We start from the raw sequence: 22115 nt of genomic DNA, 5'->3' as shown, positions 1-22115 counted from the left end.
CATTTTTCTCTCTAATAAACATGTTAAAAATAATAATATATAAGTATTTATTAATATATAAATATAACTCCGGGCTTTAGCACTCACGCGATGCACTTGTATTATTAGATAACCGCGTCTGTTGCTGTTAAGAGGACTTTTAGATAAAGTGTACATGCATATATATTTATCAGATGGTTCTTTCACTGGTCCGATAATGGATTTATAGGCATAAACACTAAGATAAATTCTCAATACCAGGCACCAAAAAAGTAATAGTAGGTACACACCTGAAAAAAAATTGTAAAACAAATGATAAGGAATATTTTTCCCGAACTCTGGACCTTGCATTCAGAATGTAAATGATTAAGTCGACACTGTCTTGTTTCTGTAGCATCCCTTGAGCGCGAGATTCAGACAATTTGAGATTCATCTCACTGGCCAGCTTCTGGGACAACTCCGTAACGGCCTTCGGACTTATACTTTGTAAAGCACAAAGACATTTAATTACAATGACGTTGAACTTTATGCTGGCTCCTTCAAATTTACATCACGGAGTAACTAAATTTAGGGTCTCTTTGGAAAAGTTTAATATCTTTTTGACGAGAACCCGGGAGAATTTCGACCACTCGTGCGCATACGTGTCGACTGTGCCAACAAACAATGTCGCATTTCCAAATTTGCATCTTTTATTTAACTATAAGGCGATATAGTATATTTTTACAAATATTATGGGCATTATATATAATATGCAAAATATTACTAAAAAAACCTTATTCCTCAAATATCTATATATTTAATGTACGTTTACCAGTTTTTTAAGAGATACCTCTATGGTATACTAACGCACCACGTTATTGTTATATATGAGCATCGCATAGAAACTATTTTAACTATATTGTTTATATTTATCTACAGCGTAAAACCTTGTTATCTCTTCTATTTGTCTGTGTCAGGTACTTTGTTATTTATTATTCACCTGTAAGTTATGTATTATGAACCTACTAAAAATATTATTGTTCGTTGTTTTTATGTCACCTGCAATTTAAAAATCAGTTTTTTTAATCTTTTCTTAGATATTATATAAATACACTTAAATCACGTTTTTACCTTGGTGTATTATGTTCATTTCTTCTGTTCAGATTTTTTGATGTATAAACATTATTTAAAACTTTTTTTCTATGTATCGTGCACTAAATCTTGTAAAAGCCCGTAGGGCTTGATAATTAATATATAAAATCGGCAAAAATAGAGACATGCATCGTTGAACATGTACAAACGAATTTTTATACAGTTTTGATGCAAATTTAACAATTTGCACTTCCAACGTTGTTTTTTGAGACCAATGACATTTTGATCTATGGTCGAGTCAGTAAATAACAAATATTTTTGATAAATTCAATTCGTAAGCTGCTCAATCAATTGCCTCTAATATTATTACATATCACCGTGCTAGATTATTTTTCTAGACATCATGATTATCATAAAATGTGTTTTACCTATTTTTGTGTGGAAGTCTCCTGAAAGTCATGCAATATTCCATTCTGGATGTATAAAAATACATTGCACATGTTTAGTTTTTACATAATAAACTAACGAAAACTTGTGACAGAAAACGCCATAAGCGCACTATATTCGATTTCAGCATATTGCTCACCATACATTCCCATTGTGAATATATGGCGAGCAATATGCTGAAATAGGCCAAGCGATGAGAGTACAACGCAAGTGTGTCGGTCCCATTATAACAATGATTTCGTGAAAATATCATCAAGGGCGACTTACAATTTCATTTACCCAACCTTTGATTGATCACTGAGAATTGTGACTAGTGACTAGAATAATAAATTGTGACTTACAACTAGCGGCCGTTGTTCCTAACTACTTACTCCCTAACCATTGCATAGTATGAGCAACATCTTATCTGCCTGTTATAAATTAACATAGGTGACTCCCTCCATTTTACCTATTGCTGTGTAGACCGTTCTCGGCAATCCATTCATAGACAAAAAAAATCCTCAAGATAATGTTTTTACTACGAACTTAACAAAATCTAGAAACGTCGCGTCCATTATGAATAAATCCCGTGTTTACATAAAATTTAAATAAATATTATTAAAACAAATATCTCTTTAGATCGTTAATCTTTACTTTGAGATTCAATAAGCTCACAAATAAGATTTGAAAACGAAAATTCAATTTTAAGTATGCTGGCAGGTACTATATTTCATTATACGTACAGGTATTTCAACTGCCCAATCTGCTATTATCAACAATTTAAATCCCAGTATCAGTAAAACACTTCATAAAACGTAAAAAAGCAATAACAAAATTCCCTAAAAAAAAACGTAAATATTTTTTAAATACCAATTATCAGCAAGGTGTTTTGCGAGTTTTTACGGTTGTCATTTTTCCAGATTTTATATCGAGTCAATCAAAGCGATCTCAATCATATAAAATTCACTGTGTTTGTCTATCGCGCCATTCAAAATCTCACAAATCGCTTAGTCGCAAAACAGATTATAATCCGTTCTTATCGGCAGATTATGACCGATTTTTGCATTTTCATAAATTGTTGCAGTGTAAAGTTATCAGTCGTCTAAAATAATAAAATATCTGCCCATCAAGAAGTCAGAACATACTCCACACGCCCAAAATCAACTCAGGGCTCCCCCAAACGAGAGACTTTAGTTGCAACTATTTAATCGCAGTCTTTGCCTTCAAATTGAGTGCGCACACCAGAGACTATATTTGCGGCAACTATTTATTTGACAGTATTACTATTTTAATGATAGTTTAGGATTGTTGTAAACGTAAGTGGCGCCATCTGTTATTTTCAAAATGAACCGTGGAAATTTTTAACCCGCGGCATCGGGTTTTTATCTGCTAGTTAATATAAATACTAATAGACTAAAATTGCCGGCAGCCGTAACTAAAACAGTCTCTTTATTGTTTTATTTTTCAATGTACATTTGTTACTTAAATTTCGTTTACTTTGCTACCGGTTTCGACACAACCGTGTCATTAACTAGCAATCTTAAAACTAACTTGATATTATACAAATACAGAAAGATTTAGATTTTATAAGGTGAGTGTGGTGATTTTGGGGGCGGGGAAGGGGGGGGGAGAATGGTGGGAGGAGTCAAGAAAACAGGGAAACATGTCAATTACGGTGACTTACAGGGTGCTATGTCTCTTATGGTTTAAATTGTTTTTAAATGTCAATTTATTAATTCTATGTATAATTTTATAAGTGATAAATCTTCTAATATTCAGAATCAGGGCTTGTTGATATTATAAGTAAAAAAGATTAATTACTTTTTCGAGATTCCAATTTTTAGGGTGGTTTTTAGGTAAAAAAAATACTTTGTTAGTATGTGAAAATAAAGAGTCTTCTATAAATTTTTTTGTGTGGGAACATAAACATTGGAATTTCTAAAAAGTTATTAATTTATTTACTTCTACCATGATGCACAATCACTTCCCGAAGTAAGCGCACATTACCTCCGAACATCCTGTATAGCCATAATAGGTTTCACTCAAGTTTCTAATCATATTATTTGTTATTCCTAAATAAATTGATGATAAGAGAGGATTTATAAATATTCCAAAAAAAAAATTTACTGATTTGGAACACGCAGTCCCTTCTTACCCCAAAAATGCCCAAGATTTTGTGTGCGTAACGACATTTGTCAATTCCGTTTAATTTTCACATTTTTTGGTTTTCTTTCTTCAGCTTCCAAACAAAACAAAAAAAAACGTATTTTTATCGTCCAGTACACCACCACACCTGTAAGGTTCTAATTAAAATGATTAACCTATACCTACGTGTTTTATAAATTTTATTTTAATATTTTCCCAACCTGACATAATAATTCAAGTTGTAATCTTACTCATACATAATACTTGTACGTGTGTACAAATAAGGCATTAAACCATAAAGTGTATAATGCATTATGCTCTATGACAACTCTAAGCTTATCAAGAACTCAATAATGTGCCAGATGTATTCGCGATTACTCTAGCATATTGCATACAATTTCGTAATAATTAACATATCTACGAGTAGATTATCATATCACGATGATTTGACAATATTCTAGGTGCAAGTGTCACAGGAAAGATAAAACAACGTTAACACATATCTATATTATCATTTATTTATGTACAATTCACAAGTCAGTTTGCCGACATCATTGTCAGAAAAATATTCTTCTTCTTCCTAGCACTATCCCAACTCATTGCCTAGGTAGGCTGTTGGGGTCGGCTCTTCTCGTTCTCAGGTTATAGCTTCTTCGGTTCTGAGTGTCGCTTTCATCTAGGCCGTTTTTTTGTAGGATTTTGGAGCATTGGGTCATCCAGGAGTTCTTTTGTCTACCTCTGGATGACTGTCTTTGAAGCTCTATAGACATTGCCTGCTTCACAGTGTAGTCTGGTGGTCTCCGTCTTATGTGCCCATACCATCTTAACTGTCGTTCTTCTAGCTTACTGTTTATGTCAGTGACACCCAGGCTACCACGAATGCGTGAGCTTTTAATTTTATCTTTTAATGATACTCCTGCCGTCCATCTAAGCATTCGCATTTCTGCTGATTTGAGTTGCCTAGAGTAGGAGTTGTACATAGTCCAGCATTCGGAGCCATACATTATTGCGGGTCTAACAATAGTCTGGTATGTCTTTCCTTTAAGTTTTATTGGCATTTTCGTGTCACACAAAATTCCCGTTACGGATCTAAATTTCATCCATTCCACTCCTATCCTATGGTTGACATCCGCTGCACATCCTCCGTCTCTGTGGATGAGTGAGCCCAGATACTTAAATGAGTCACAGTTGGCTAATGTTACTCCATCCAATTGCATCGAAGGAGTTACAGCATTTGAGTCTTCAAATGGTAAATACAAATATTCCGTCTTTTTCCTGCTAATTTTTAGTCCATTATCCTCTAGGATCTTTCTCCACCTTTCCAGGCTATTTTGTAGATCACAATGATTTTCTTCTATCAGTACTACATCATCTGCAAAAAGCATAGTCTTGAGAATACTGTTCATTTCTTGACTCGTTAGGTAATTCATGACCATTATGAATAGCAATGGGCTGAGGACAGATCCTTGGTGTACCCCCACTTTAATTGGAAATGTTGGTGACATCCCTGATGTGCATCTTACTTATGTTTCCACGTCTGTATACATATCTTGTATGGAGAGCACATTGTCAGAAAAATATTGTATTAAAAAAACTGGTTTGATTGATTTCCGTCTCGATAATACATACCTATCGATAAAAACGATTGATAGCTTTTAAAAACTATATTTTAATCTATCCCAAATACACTTGATTGTTATGGTACAACTTTAGGACCATCTGTTTGATACTAGGACGTTGAATGCATAATGTCACGCGATATCCACCCGATTTAAATGTGTTAATTGGTGCGTGAAACGAACGTTTATAGTAGAAAATTATTTATTGTATTTATTAAACATAATAATCCAACATTGCAGGTTAAAAACATTACCCAGTTAGTTGTTCTCGCGTCAATAAGTAGAAAATGTGTTGAGTGATTGGCGTTAGAATGGGAAACATCTCGCCCTCATTTAAAAAAAAATCGTATCTGGATACGGACAAATACGGAGACAATGTAGCCAATGAATTCTCCTATATTTTACTGTCTATCCTATATTTGTTAGATTTATAAAAAAATATTAAGAAATCGTATGCACGATTTCTGCAAGTCAACAATGGCATATTATGGCGTGCGATCACTCAAGACGTTTTGCAAACTCGGCATAATATGCCGAAAATCACTGGAGTGGCTAAACTTGTGGTTTTTTTCAAAGAATACCATCAAAGATATCGGGTCGCTTTCCCCCTTAGTGAATTCAGAACAACACGTTGTAGCGAAGTCCCCGAGTGTGAGAAAATTGATTGATTTGTGATGAATATCATTGTTTGATATGTCGCCGTTGATTTTGTGAAAAAAAATATTTTAGTATTTTTGGCATTATTTCTTTCAATGTTTAAATTTTCAATTCATACATAGCCCCTATTATACAGTTTGACTCGAATACATGAAGTACTAATGAGTTGTAAAGGAGTCTTAATGTTAATTAACAATTATGTTAAGGTTAGTGTTAACGCCTCTGCTATCTCTATATTATTTTCAACTTATCTGATCTCTACGATGCCTGCAGCTGCTAATATCAGTTGCCAACATCTACAATAATCTCAACGAGCGGTCGAATCTATTTTCTTCTCTCTGCTTTTTCAGAGCACTCATGAGCTGACAGTGACTTGACAAACAGAATTGGAGTCCACGCATAAAACTCTAGCCACAGACTCTATACAATATCAAAATTCCAAAATGTAATAGAAAACAAATGAAAATAGAAAAAAAAGTGTTTCAACAACCTTCAGATTGAAATAAAGAAATTAAAGGATATTTACATACTTAAACTAAAACTGAAGTTACACTTTCAGAAATAATTGACTAAATAATTGCCTGTTTTCCTAATATTTGTAATTATTATCAGTCTACACTCATCTCCACTGTACTAAGATGTTCTCAATTGCTCAATAATTAGTATGTAACAGAATCCTTTATATGTATAACTATACGTATAAATAATCCAGAAGTTTCAATTGTTCCTATTTTGTAAATATATATACTTACCTATTGCATAATGTTATTCTATTTTCCTTATAATTAGTGTAACTCGCTCACCAAGTACAAGAACCAGTTTCTTCTTTGGTGAGATTGCGAATATAAATATATTTTGAAACCGTTTGTACTAATATAACATCACTGTACCCACTTATATATATTAAATTAAAATATTAATAATAGTCTAAAACTAAAACTCACTAGCGGAAAGTGTCCCCAACACAGATTTGAAAAAACAATGCCCCTAGACTTGGATAAGATCTCTTCAACTTATTTGCTCACTCGTGCATGTGTATCCAATTTCTTAATTATTTGCTTATCTTAATATCGATTGTTAAATGTAATATACATATTGCATTGAAGAAGAAGATAATACAAATAAATCTAAACGGTACATTAAACAGAATAAGACACAGAAAAATAAAAAAAGATAACGCTCTTAACTGGGAATTGATCTCAGGATAGTTGCAATAATATTAGTTGTAAGATAATATTGTTAATTCTGAATTTGAAATATGAGATCGACAAAAATAATTGAATACGTTTAATAATTGATCCAGATTGTTGAGTGGTTAAAGACGTTGTCCCGGTAATACAGAGAACCTGGGTACGTTTCCCAGTTGAGACCGTTATCTTTTTTTTGCTGTGTCTTGTTGTGTTTCTTGTTTATATTATTTTTTTCTTCAATGATATATTACGTTGGAACATTCACATGATATAAAGAATTTTTTATCTAATAAAAAATAGTAATATACATACATTATAATAAAACGTTTTTACTCTCTACAGAGTAAAAACTCTACAGAGTAAAATTTTTACTCTCTACAGACGCTATATTAGTTCTATACTCGTTATATTAAATAGTACACAACTGCAGATCCTGTACAAATGGCAATGAAGACGTCCCACTGTTGAATTCGTAATCTATCTGGTCTAGAGCCCAAAAATTCATGACCATGCAAAAACGGGCGGTTTGTTTTGATACATTCCCCTATCTTAACAAACAGAAATATTTAGAACACAGGCTTCAGGTGAGGATGCTGCCCTTATTCTACCGGAATTTTAATGGAAGATGCTCCTAGGAATTAGCGTCATTGATCCTTCGGCACCGGTGCATAAACAAGCGCCCAACATTTGTGCGCGGTGGACATTTATCACATAAAAACAGGCTATTTTTGAAACTCTGTGTATCCGCCCTCCTACAACATACGTTTCTTTAAGGCCTATCCTGTCCTCAAAAAGACCCATTAAATAGCACCTCTAAAGTTGACATAAGTCCTGAGGGAAGTTATTTATTTCAGGGCCTCTTTTAATTTTTTTTTGTATGTGACGCCCAATTGTCATTGGCAGCGTAGACAGGATAAATTATATCTCCATCCGATTGGGCAGCGTTGTGAGGCGGGTTAACGTAGGAGCTGTAGGAAGGGATTAGTTAATGCGGGTCTTGAATAGGATAGGATTATATAAATGAGGAAAAATAGACTTACACAAAAACGAGTTGAAGAAACGACCCGTTCTCATGAAGTCATGAGACCCGTGTGATTCAACTGTTAACGGATGTTCCGCTCGTGTCCAATAAGTTTCACCTGTGATCAATGCTGCTAGCACTTTATAGCAAACTCCATTAAAATTTCTGTAGAACAGACTCGTGCATTAAAGATGGCAATCGGTCAATTAACAATGGATTGTCAATCAGATGGACAATCCTTCGTACATAACCAAGTTGGTTTATCAAGTATTACCAATATCAATACCTCCCTGGTGCACAAACAAACCCCTATGACATTGGTATCCAATACATCCTTGAAATCTTGTCGCGCCGCACACAAGGCCGAATTATCGATTTACGGCGGCAAAAATATTTTTTATTTCAATTCTGATCACAAATGCTTATGAGGAGAGTACTTAAGAAAATAGTTCAGAAAAATACCATTTATGATTAGTTGAGGTCAGGTGCTTGTAGTATTCCAATTATAATATTTCATATTAAATTATTTCTGAATTTTGAATCGATGAAATAGGTAAATCCTTACAATACATTGCACATAAGCAATACAACGCATTACCTAGTAATCTAAAACTTCCGACAACGAACAAAAAACATTGGCAAAAGCTCTTAAAAGCTATTTCCTCAGCAGTTTTATTAATGACTAACACCATAATAACTTTCTTTGGAACTCCATAATAACATCTGTGATTATTTATTTTAATGTATTTATGTTGTCTTGTCAATCATAATTGTAATTGCAATTGTAATCTAATGTTGTCTTTCCCGAAATGAGTTCTGTAAACTCACTGGGAATAATACATTATAACTTTGTTATTATTTTGTAATGTATTATCTTTTTATAAATAAAATAAAAAATAAATATGATCTATAATTTTGATAAAACTGTAAAATGATGATAATTTGAAAAATTATGATATTTTTACATTGTAAATATGTGGTTATTTTCACTAAATCTTCATTTCCTTTTAGCGCACGGTCGCTTTTTATATCAATTAGAATATGTTTTTTTGAAGTAGTAAAAAAATAGTATGGAACTCGGTGGAACTTTAATTAAAAATATAGCTAAAGAAAAATTTCATTAATTTTTTTAAAGAAAAATAGTATTTCATAAAACAGATATTTTATTCATCTTACATAAACACTATTACGTTTAAAAAAATTGTAAATTAAAGCACATACATGACACTTTAATATTCATTGCGAAAATTTTCTGATTTTAAAATAGGGAAAGTAGGATGAGATAAATAATTTATAGACAAAGTTTCAAAGGTATTTATAATTAGTTTGAAGACAATGCTTTTATATATTTTTGGCTTCGTAATTTCCTTTGGCCGTCCCTGTGTGCGCGTCTGCCGAAGAAAGAAAAAAGCAATCAATTCAGCATCGTTACCGTACAGGCCTGGGTTTTTTATTATTTATTTTTTAAGAAATTGGGGGGAGTCCTAATCTAGTACAGTCTTCTCACCTGAGAGAGGCGGACTACAGAACTCACACCGGCATTATTAATGAGGGTGTCAACCCCTCCTAGAGAACTCTCAATCCATCTGAAGGCGTTGAGTACGTCGTTCTCCTTAGCAAGATCGCACTTAACCGAGTGAATGTTCCCCTTTGTTGCTTTGGCGATCTCCTAGAATACAATGGAATTTCACGAACAATATGTATTTGGAAACGGAGTTGTTAAAGATTTTTTTCATATATTTTGTTTTGGTGTTCACGTTTAAAGAAAATGTTAACACATTGTAACTTGTGACAAAACTAAATAAAAATGTTTTCATATATATTTAGAAAAATATATTTATGTTTGTAATACATTGAAGTGGCTTAGGTAATAACAAATCTTAGAATCGTAAAAAATTATATAGGGTCATTGTTGCTAGTTAGTATGTTGTAATGTTCATAACAGTCGCTAGCTAGTATGTAGTAATTAATGTTCATAACAGTTGCTAGCTAGTATCTGTTAAGTAGTAGTGTACATAATAGTTGCTAGCTAGTATCTGTTAAGTAGTAATGTACATAACAGTTGCTAGCTAGTATCTGTTAAGTAGTAATGTACATAACAGTTGCTAGCTAGTATGTAGTAATGTTCATAACAGTTGCTAGCTAGTATCTGTTAAGTAATAATGTACATAATAGTTGCTAGCTAGTATCTGTTAAGTAGTTATGCACATATCAGTTGCTAGCTAGTATCTGTTAAGTAGTAATGCACATATCAGTTGCTAGCTAGTATCTGTTAAGTAGTAATGCACATAACAGTTGCTAGCTATTATGTAGCAATGCACATAACAGTTGCTAGCTAGTATGTAGTAATGTTCATAACAGTTGCTAGCTATTATGTAGTAATGTTCATCACAGTTGATGAAGTAATATTATTTCAGCCATTTTGCCATTTGCGGTTGGAGCCTAATTTTTTTACATCATAAAACACATTTTTTTTTATGACACACATATATATTTATATAATATTTTGTTTTACTTTTGGGTGAAATGTTAATACTTTTACATGATACAATTTACTACCTGTGTTCGTTTCCTTGAAATTTATATGAAATTCGAATCAGTGTTTTTCAAAATGAAGTGCAGAATAGAAATGCAATCAAATGCATAAAAATATCAGAATTGCTGATTAGATTATAAGCAATAAAATATCGGTTGTATGCAAGTAACATTCTAGAATTTGTGTGAAGATTATTTTCTAAAACTCAAAATTAAATAATTATTATATTCAGTACATATTTTAATGAAATTATGATGCCGTTATTAAAATAGTTGGTGGTGTAATCAGAAGACTACTTGCAGTCGAGTGGGATTTGATTCTCGGCCGGGGGTCCTTTTTTTAAACTTTTTTTTTTTTTTTTTCATTTGCTTTGGAATATTTACAAAGTTTATCTTTAATCGGTAGAACTAATTTTTAAAATCAGAGACAGTGATGCTTAGGTCTTTTACCCATACTACGTCGATACGATGCCACGTCGCTTTTGTAGTCCGTGCAATTGGTCGGCATGCTTCCATGATATATCTTCCGCTGTTTATACTATTGTCATTGAACTTAAAATGCATAAACAAAAATGACTTTCCCGATCCTCCTCGCCAGTCCTACGACGCCAACGCCTAAGTCCTTCCTCGGCTTTGACTGCAGCTGCCCCAATTCCCGAACTGTTATGACACAAATCTTTCCAGTCCAGCGCTCCATTATTTAGTATCAAAGTCCAAAATACAAATACTCTTCAATTTTCATTTCCATTTTTTTAAGAAATAGTTTTTTATCTGAGTTTTTCGTATCACACCTTAGGTAGTAATTAAAAATTAACTCAAAGATGGGCGATTTGTTACATAGATATTTATTTAGTTTTTTTTTTCAATTAGAAATAATTTATCTGATTAGATAAATAGCTAAAGTAATTTATAAACTTTTGGTTATTTGGTAGAAAATATCATTTCTCTTTTATTCGTTTTCGTATTTTAGTAATTTAAAACCTACTTTAAAACATTTGTGAAAATTTGTTCGAAATTCATCCATCTTTAACAGCTTCAGACCCTCTGTGGCAGAATGGTATTTTCAAAATATTTTTCTGTATTTCTTAGGGCAGGTTGTTTCATAGAATTTGAACAATTCGTCAAATTTCAAAGCTAATTTTCAAGTACTGTGAAAGTTATATTCAAGTTCTTTTATTATACAGTTCTGTGAAGCAACTTACCTAAAATAAGATAATAACAGAACTTGAATAGAACTTTCACAGAACCTGAAAATTTATGTAAAAATATGATAAATTGTTCAAATTATGTGAAAAAAATGTTTTAATACAGTGTGTTCTCCCTGAAAAGGGAAATAAATTCCATGTAGGTAACTGGTATAATAGGCATATAATGTATAAAAAATTCAATTGAAAATTACTTGAGACTACCGTAAGAGTTACCGTAATCATGTTTTTTTCTTATTTATTTTCTTGTCATTATTTTCCTAATATTATTTTCTTGTTGTTTTCATAAAATTTTAAAGTATATGACTTTATTATTTTACCTTGAGTTCCTTCACCAAACGCAAGAGCTTCGTCTCTTTATCATGAGAAAAAACTTTTTTTTTCTTTATCACAGTGTAACACATAATAAATTGTATGTTTATTGAAAATAATACAAATAGATATCAAAAAAGAATAAAATAAGTTACCTTTTTAAGATTTTTTTTGTCATTTTGTCATTAAACATTGGATGAAAAAATCCACAGCTGCCAGTAACCCCTACACTATTAATAGGATTATTATGTAGCTTTAAAATTATATTTAAAAAAGCTACCTGAAAAATTAATTATTTATTTTTAGATATAAATACTAGACAAAATATAAACCATGTTGATTATTTATTGAATTTATGGGTAATATTTCATCACGATATTCAGTTGTAGTCAAAGCAGAATCTTCAGCGTTTTAAATATATTTCGAAGCCATCTAAGAAATTGGGGTTGGTTGTAGTATTCCAATTGGCTGGATAATTAATTCGTGAACCTGAAAAAAATTGTATTGTATGCTTTAAAAACGATATCTAAACTTGTTTGATTAAAACACCTTTATAACTTTTTCCGTTTGTTTAATCAAAATGGTATTCCACCTTCCAACATGAGTTATTAATTGGTTCAAAATTATTAAACCTTTTTTTCATTTCATTTTTTTTTCACACGAGAAGTCTATAAATTCCTCAACCATAAGAGTTCAGCTGTGTTGTGGGGGATATTTAACAAAGCTAAGTAAGTTTACGAAGCAAATTCCAGCACAAATAAAAATAAATTGTCTCTCTAAATTATAAATACATATGAAAAATTTTACTAATCGTATTATTGGAGGTTAGCAAACAGTTCAATATATATTCTTTGTATTGTGAAATTGTGGATGTTTTTGATTAATGGCCTTGTATCTGTAGTGTAGTCTTTGTTTACAGGTATTCTAAATTATAGTCAACGTTAAACGGCTTACCTGTTTGTACCTTTGACCAAAAAAATTAATTGAATTTGAAATTCTTTAATAATTTTAGAACAGTCTGAAATTGGTGGAATTTTTTTCGGAGCAGTATTAAATAAACTCTTAAAACTGAAAAGTTTTCAAAGTTCATCACATCGTACATTTCAAGAAAGTTCCAATTTTCTTGACAAATTTTTCACGTGATCTGTTTTGATGTATGAATACAGTTGTGCAATTAATTTCCGATGACATTTCAAATGTCCTGTTGAGTATCTTACCTGGATTCCAGGTCTTGTACTCAAAGCGTAGACCAAGGCATCTGCAACGTCTTGAGGTATAATGAAACCTGTTATATCAGTTTCTGAAATTTCCACTCCCATTTGCTTGCCGACGTTGACCGTCATATCAGTCAATACAACTCCAGGACTTATACTCTAAAAAATAAACACAAAATTAAAACACAATCCTTCAAAAAATTCAATTACTAAGCGGTACGTCTACAATTATGTTTTTTTTTTTAATTTACTTCTCAGTAATTACGTGAAAATATTTTGTGCGAACATTTGTCGATTAGTGAGTGTATTCGTAATAATATAAGATGTAGAAGATAATGAAATACCGAAATATTTCAGATAATTTTGTAGGTTTCCATATGTAATTCGATAGTTTCATGAAATCGATCCAATGTTATCCAAGTTTGTGGTTATGAATATCGAGTAGGGTAATCAATAAATTAATGGATTATCGACGTAGAATTAATTATTGAAACTGGAATATGATTTTTCAAATTTTTAAAATAAATAATAACTCGTTAAATTTTTACCCTTCATTGTCATATAAATAATTATTGAAATAATACTCGTTTTAACAACACTAACCAAATATTAAAGAGAAAAAAATACAAAAGATAAAAGGTTTGGGTTTCGGCTGATACTCGAACTCGGGACCTCTACTCTCTTCTGGTATTTCAAACAGAATATTCTTTCTAGGTTTTAAGGAATGTCATTCAGTGCTCTAGATATGGTACTAGTGTTTTTTTTTTAGTTCAAATAGTTTAAAAACCCAACATACAAAGCCATTTGATTTAATTATAGATTATTAATTATTTAGAATTAGTAGCAAAGGTTTCAGATTGATGTGTTATTTACTTTGAGTACTTAAAATGAAACAAATACTTCGGTACTGTGTTTGAACCATATATGGTTTCCTGAAACTAGAATCACAAGCGAGAAACTGGATAATCTACAATTGTGGACTGCAGGTGGCAATTAACAGTGGCTAATAAGAGTTTATGGCTTATTCACTTGTTTCTATTATCTTTGATAGTATGTTCACCTTGTTTAGAAAGTAAAATTCTAATATAAAAAGCCATTGGATTAAGTTATATTTAATTAATAAATTATAATAAAATGCTAAAACATTCAGTTTAATGTTTGATTTAATTTTGTGCACTAAATAATAAAACGAGTCTTACCGTAACTTTAATTTGACTATTCATCCCCTGTAACTCAAGTCTGAGGGCCTCAGTAAGGGCGGTCACTGCGAATTTGGTGGCGGAATATGGTCCGAAGAAGGAGCCCATCCCGAGCTGCGATACCTGGTGTCCCAATACGCTGTTAAAGAAAGTTACATATAAAGCAGTCTGCTCACTTAACCGGAGCATACCATGACCGTGCTATGAACGTAATAGGCAAGAAAAGTATCACGACCCGCACTACTATGCCCACTGCAATGGATAAACAGCATTCTAATCCCGTCTGTGTGTATGCACGGAGCGTATTGAAAATACTCTAGCCATAGATTAGTCGATGGTCCGGTCTTGGCACGCTAAGTTTCATATTAATTCTCCGAGAGAATAGTCCTTAAAGGCCAGCTTTCCGCGCAAATGTTGGTCAGAAGTTTATGGGCCGATCCACATGAGCGATCGCATGACATTTGATACGCCGCGGATGAATTAAGTACATGTCTTACAAGTAAGATTTTATATAGGTGATATTCTGATGCAAAGAAAAAGTTATAATTACGTATTTTTTTAACTTATTTTATTTAGTTATGTAATGTTACGTTATGTTGTATCTCCGAGGTTTCTCACAAACCCTCTGATTATATAAAACTCCGGCTTCAGCAAAACACTTGGACTTTTAATGTGATTTACAATAAGCTCCGATACCCTAATTAGAAGGCGATTGAAATAATATGGACCCCGTCCTTGAGGTTCCCATAAAATACATGGTATAAATATACTATAGAAAATCATTGCATGTAACAAGCACGTCAGCGGCATCGAGGGAAAACTAGCTCACGAGCATGTCAGCGGAATTGAGGGAAAACTAACTCACAGGCATATCAGTGGCATTGAGGCAAAAGTAACTCACGGGCATGTCACCGGCATCGACGCAAAACAAGCTCACGAGCATGTCAGCGGCATTGAGTGAAAACTAACTCACAGGCATATCAGTGGCATTGAGGCAAAAGTAACTCACGGGCATGTCACCGGCATCGACGCAAAACAAGCTCACGAGCATGTCAGCGGCATTGAGGGAAAACTAACTCACAGGCATATCAGTGGCATTGAGGCAAAAGTAACTCACGGGCATGTCACCGGCATCGACGCAAAACAAGCTCACGAGCATGTCAGCGGCATTGAGGGAAAACTAACTCACAGGCATATCAGTGGCATTGAGGCAAAACTAACTCACAGGCATATCAGTGGCATTGAGGCAAAACTAACTCACAGGCATGTCAGTGGCATTGAAGCAAATCTAACTCACGAAAGGTTGCAACGCTTTGGCTTCTTTTGCGAGTGTAGGAAGTTCATTCAATATTTTGAACCTTCTATACTAAAATTTATTTTGCATTTCCAACAATTTAATTTTTGGCCTAAAATAGTCCACATGTAGGAGAGAGGTGATATTCGTGCCTTTTATATAACAGAAAACATATTATGCAAACGGGAAAGGGGATTGTAAAATTATTTTTCCAGTATTAATAAGCTGGCATATTATTATAATTATGGATTTTATTACCTGTTGATATGAAAAATGTGTCCTTCACCTCCTTTCTTTTTCATGCATTTTAGGGCTTCCCTTGTGCAAATATTCAAGCCCATGACATTCACATCAAACATTTCTTTCCAGTCTGCAGTTGATCCATCTATCAAATAATAATAAATCTATGCATAAAAACGAAAACTGATTTTTAATATGAAAGCGCCGAACTGGATAAGCGGGGCGCAAAAAAAATAATTAATTAAAAAAATTAATCGATTAAGACGAGACGATACCCTAAAATAAACCCAGAATCTTATGGACGCAAGTGAAGCAGCCGTGAACAAAATATGCGTTGTTTGGCCCTATGTATTGCCCAATCAAATCTCTAACATAAAGTAGGAATCTAGAAACGACCTGAGTGATGAACTCGTGTAAAAACAATATTCAATGGATAGACCTACGGTCGACTTTGCCCTAGCAGGCCTAGAAAGTTGATTTTTCCGTGGGGTTTATTTTAATTATTTCTGATCAATGTATTGCTAAAATCTCTTTTATTTTTAGAGGGACCCCTCGAGGAGCTACTAGTTCAAAAATAAAATTTGGTGCTTACAACGAATTTTATACTTTAAAAACGTTTTATAAAATATTCAAACCGTTTTACATAAAATATTTTAATGGTAAGGTCCTGTTTTAATTAATATTAACTATAAATAACTTTGTAGGGATCCCTCCAGAAACATTTGAGATTTTAGTAATAAGTTCATCAGAAATTATTAAAATGTGAGTGTCGAGCAAACCCCCGTTATGGAGTCTTATGTCGCCTCAAACAGCAGCTGTTAGTTCACGATTTAGACAGTAAAAACATTGGTTTGTATAAAAACTTTTTTTATACGCCTAAGAAAACAGCGATAGTTAATTTATTGTGATTTATTAATAACATTTCATCGTAAAGCTATCCATATTGGATCGTATTATTATTATAAGAAATATTAAATCTTCTTCAAATTTTGTACCAGCCGTTTGTGTTGCGCATAGAGAAAGTGACAAAATTGGTTACGATCCTCGAAATCGTGACTTTTTATCATTTAAATTTTGTTTGGAATCTCCTTTTTTGAAGTCGGCTTATGAGTTAGAAAACATGTCGCATGCAACCAATGCATCTGTTTTGGTACTACTGTATTAGACTGAACTCTGACCTATAAGAAGCAAGTTGCGAAAATTGTGTTCAATCTTGAACTTCCATCTCTCAAACAGGGTTGTAAACACTAATCGAATTACACTGGCGATAAAAATCTAGGTTAAATACCTAATGTTATTCTGTCGAATCCAATCGAACAAAAAAGGTTTTATTCCACTATTTCGTGAAATTTATTCAACTATCAAATACAAAGTTTAAAATAATCGTATTCCTATATCTTACCCCCTAGGCTGGACAGCTTTAGGACTCCTGCATTATTTACCAGGATATCGATTCCGCCAAGAGTGTCTTCCACCCATTGGAAGGCTCGTTTTATATCACCTTCGTCTGTGACGTCACACTTGACCGCATGAATTTTGCCGGGGGTAGTAGCTGCTAATTCCTGTAAATATTTTAAAATTTAAATCAATTTTTTATTATCTTATGTGTACGCGCTAAGTTATAATTTTTTGGGGGTCAACACTCAGAAAAAGACGCTTTGTCAATAATTTTGTAATGCAAGCAATACCTACTTCAAATGTTTTTTTTATAACTATAGAACTACTAAGGTAGTGAGAAAAATTTGTAAGGGTTCTAGTTAATACAATTATGAAACAACCATCTTTTAAATTCATTATGAAATACATTTTGGAGTTTTAGGTAAAACGTACAAAATGCCTTCAGTAATTTTAAAATTGCACCTATTACAAACATTTTAAATAATACAATACCAACACATAATTAGCATAAAAAATTATCACAATAATGATAAACATATCGTAAAAAACAATAAGATAAGTTTATTTAGGAGAAAAACATTGACCAAAAATTTAAAAGTACATTATAAAACAAATATTATAACATAAGAACATTTTGGTAGGCTTAAAAACAAAACTACGAAATGAAAACGGTTAAATACAACACACACTTGTTTTCACGTTTTATTACATGGGTAAATAACAATGTATATAATACTAGCAAATATACATAATCTTCCAAGTTTTGGTACCTATTTCGAAAATTTATTCAAGTATAACTAAAAATATTTGACGATGTCTTCAAAATAGGAAACAACCGTTGCACTTAAAACTAATTACATTTAGAAACAAATGTTAATTACGGTAATAAAAATAATTAATAGTAGCACGTACCTTGATTTTATCTTCTCTCCTTGCTAAACCAACCACAATAATTCCCTTGTCCGCCAAGGACTTTGAAATGGCCGCACCAATACCAGCACTACTCCCAGTCACTACGGCCACTTTGCCAATCCATCTTTCCATCGTTGAAGTTAATTTTTCAGAAATATAAAGCACCAGCACAATACTGTGCCCGCAAATAAGTCAATGCTGCTTACGACCCAGATTCCTACTGATGTCGAAATGTTCTCACCACTAACTTATACTTATAAGCTATGCCGCGTGATGTATATCAACTTTCATTGGCTTCAAATAATCTGGCGACCATACGATTGTGATTCTACCCCGGTATCGGTTATAAAATTTGGGAATTTTTCAAATAATATAACAAAATCAAACAACTATTTTTGAAGATGTCATTTCTTCGCTTAAGACTCAATTCGCTTAATTCGTATTTAACAATTAATTGTATGTCTTCTTAATCGTTTGGTTCAGGTCGAAGTGGGACGCTGACGTTATTTAGCCAGTGGACGGATGGCATCGGGAGTCACTTGGTTCAGCACCTGATGAAGTGATGATATATTGAAACAATTTTAAACTTACCGCTATCAGCTTATTAAAGCCATCTTCAGACTGGTCTGATGGATATAACTACTTGAGCAATTTTTAGCAAATTTTGGAAAGTTGCAAAAACGTTTTGAGAGATCGCTTGTCATAATGTACCAAATTTATAGAACCTAAAAATACGGAATGAACGGCGAAATCTAAGTGCATTCATTGGCTTTAAACCGCAGTAAGCAGTTGACATTTTTTAGAAAGACTATATCAATGATTAAAAAGTTATTTAATGAACAGAGTACTGGCTGTTAAAATTGATGGCATAACGTCATATAAATGCATTGCTACGAGTGGCGTTCCGCAAGGGTCATATTTTGGACCGATCTTGTTTTTGTTATTCATTAATGATGTTTTATATATTTTCTATGATGTTCATGTCTTAATGTTTGCAGATGATATAAAATTATTCAAGACAATAAGACATGTTAATGATTGACATATATTGTCAAATAATTTGTCCAAACATTTTTATGGTGTTGTGAAAATAACTTGCAATAAGTAGTAGTGTAATGTCAAATTATGAGGTTTTATCGAATAAGGAATCCTATAATATTTGATTATTCTTTTAGTGATACATAGTTTCTGTCTCGGAAATCAATGACTTGGGAATATGGTTTGATATGAAACTCGATTTTATAAAGCATATTTAAATCATATCCAATAAAGTTTTGAAAATGTTGGGCTTTATTTTAAGATTATTAAAAAAAATAAGTTTGATTCCAAAATTTTAATATTTAAAAAAAATTTGTCATTACTAATAAAAAAAATTAGAAGCGTTTTTTATCACCAATCATTTTTTTTTTAGTTTACAGTGTATAATTTTCAGGGTAATTATGTACCACTAGTGACATCTATGAAAGCTAAATTATATTATTTATGAAAGGTTCGCGCCTCTGCTAATTGCTTGATTAAATTCTGTCAGCAAAGACGATCTCTGTTTTGCGGCCTTTTGAATTTGAATGTCAACAGTCTTTTGTTATAAAAAGGTGGTCTTTGCTTAAAAACACCGCTCTTACACGAAAACTTTCAAAGGTTTCACCTCTCCGAAATAACTACGGGAACTAGTACCTGTACCCAGAGTAGTTAATAAAAGGTGCTTAATCATACCTGTGAAATTGGAAGTTTTATTGTCAAATAAAAAGTGATTCAGTTTACTCTCAAGAATCTGAGTTTATTAATCTAAGGACCCCAATTTATAACAACAGATACGTTCAGAAATATCCCAATCTTTTGGATTTTATTGAGAAGCGGAAAAACACACATATCCGCCTGAGGGTTAAAGTGATGAATCTTTGCTATGTACGTGAATATGCAAATACTAATAGACGTTTATGTTTAAACTGTACATAATTATGCTATCTAATATTATCTAGTATTTATAGCTATAAATAACCGTGCATTGTGATGGTAGACCTACTTTGGTTATTTATCGGACAAGTAGTAAATATGCCAGCCATTTTGCCGGATGTTCTTTCAAATGTATACATTGAAACGTAGCACATATTTAACTCAAATCAGCCGGTTTTTACTTATAGCAGTGTGGTGTGACATATAGTTCATGATATAATTGAGTTTGTGATCTAAAAAAAATTGCGTTGATCTAGAGATATTAAGTACCTTCAATTTTAATCAATTAAACGAATAACTATAACAATCAACATAAAATAAGTGACGCTTAGATCGTATGAAAACATAGAGCAGATTAACAGAAGTGAGTATCAAAAGAGAGTGTAACAGATTGAAGAAGAAAACAAGAAATATCTCTTCGTATGATCGTGGGAATAGTGGAAAAATATAGTTTTTTTATTTAAGTACCGCACAAGAGTCTCAACTGCTCCATGCTTTTCTGAAGCCAGTGAGACTATGACATCCCCAATTGGGGTATATTGTGAGGCTGATGATAGTGGGGAGGAGAAAGATATGAGGATTTACATTTTTTTATTTATTTTTCGGAATAACTTTATTGAGTAAAACCTCAAATTGTAATATTTAATTATTGAAGACAATATTAGCGATTTCTAAACGAAAATCTGAAACGGAAAAATCAGAAAAGGATACGGTCACATCTAGGACTCGAACCCAGGACCCTTGTCTTTCCGGCACACCGCTCTACCAACTGAGCTAATGGGACCCTATCCCCCTCGGTCACTTTTAACTGTATCCTTCAAATAAGAACTACCAACATTGTCTTCATTTTTTCACCGCACATTTTTATTGGCAATTATCTTTATGTATGATCGCAAGATTCAACCAGAACTAAATGCAATCTAGACAGCGTCTTTTTAGATAAACCTATCTTATTATTTTTTTTAATATGCGACATCTATTGACTTTTCTGCAAGTCTAGAATGAATATTTATTTTTTTGGAATAACTTTATTGAGTAAAACCTCAAATTGTAATATTTAATTATTGAAGATACAACTAGCGATTTCTAAACGAAAATCTGAAACAGAAAAATCAGAAAAAGAAACGGTCACATCTAGGACACGAACCCAGGACCCTTGTCTTTCCGGGACATAGCTCTACCACTGAGCTAATGGGACCCTATCCCCCTCGGTCACTTTTAACTGTATCATACTTCGAATAAGAACTACCAACATTGTCTTCATTTTTTCACCGCACATTTTTATTGGCAACTATCTTTATGTACGATCGCAAGATTCAACCAGAACTAAATGCAATCCAGACAGCGTCTTTTTAGATAAACCTATCTTATTATTTTTTTTTAATATGCGACATCTATTGACTTTTCTGCAAGTCTAGAATGAATATTTAATTTTCGGAATAACTTTATTGAGTAAAACCTCAAATTGTAATATTTAATTATTGAAGACAATATTAGCGATCTCTAAACAAAAATCTGAAACAGAAAAATCAGAAAAGGATACGGTCACATCTAGGACTCGAACCCAGGACCCTTGTCTTTGCGGGACACCGCTCTACCAACTGAGTTAATGGGACCCTATCCCCCTCGGTTACTTTTAACTGTATCCTTCAAATAAGAACTACCAACATTGTCTTCATTTTTTCACCGCACATTTTTATTGGCAACTATCTTTATGTATGATCGCAAGATTCAACCCGAACTAA

General features: G+C 32.7%; 2 protein-coding genes across 2 annotated transcripts in view; one reads left to right on the top strand and one right to left on the bottom strand.

Moving 5' to 3' along the window:
* Positions 1-22115, top strand: part of Hs3st-A (Heparan sulfate 3-O sulfotransferase-A) — a 420705-nt gene that overhangs the window by 344468 nt on the left and 54122 nt on the right. The window lies entirely within an intron of this gene.
* On the bottom strand, positions 12467-18623 carry LOC149421867 (farnesol dehydrogenase-like). Its single transcript, XM_089634120.1, has 6 exons — positions 18418-18623; positions 17510-17669; positions 16126-16252; positions 14574-14712; positions 13378-13533; positions 12467-12649 (listed from the first exon to the last, which is right to left on the bottom strand). The coding sequence occupies exons 1-6, from the start codon at positions 18547-18549 to the stop codon at positions 12593-12595; spliced, it is 771 nt and encodes a 256-aa protein (XP_089490246.1). The 5' UTR covers positions 18550-18623; the 3' UTR covers positions 12467-12592.

The sequence above is a fragment of the Hesperophylax consimilis genome, chromosome 8, assembly GCF_061612785.1.
Source record: "Hesperophylax consimilis isolate HC1 chromosome 8, BYU_Hcon_1.0, whole genome shotgun sequence".
Lineage (NCBI taxonomy): Eukaryota > Metazoa > Arthropoda > Insecta > Trichoptera > Limnephilidae > Hesperophylax > Hesperophylax consimilis.
This window is presented reverse-complemented; position numbering and strand designations above follow the sequence as displayed.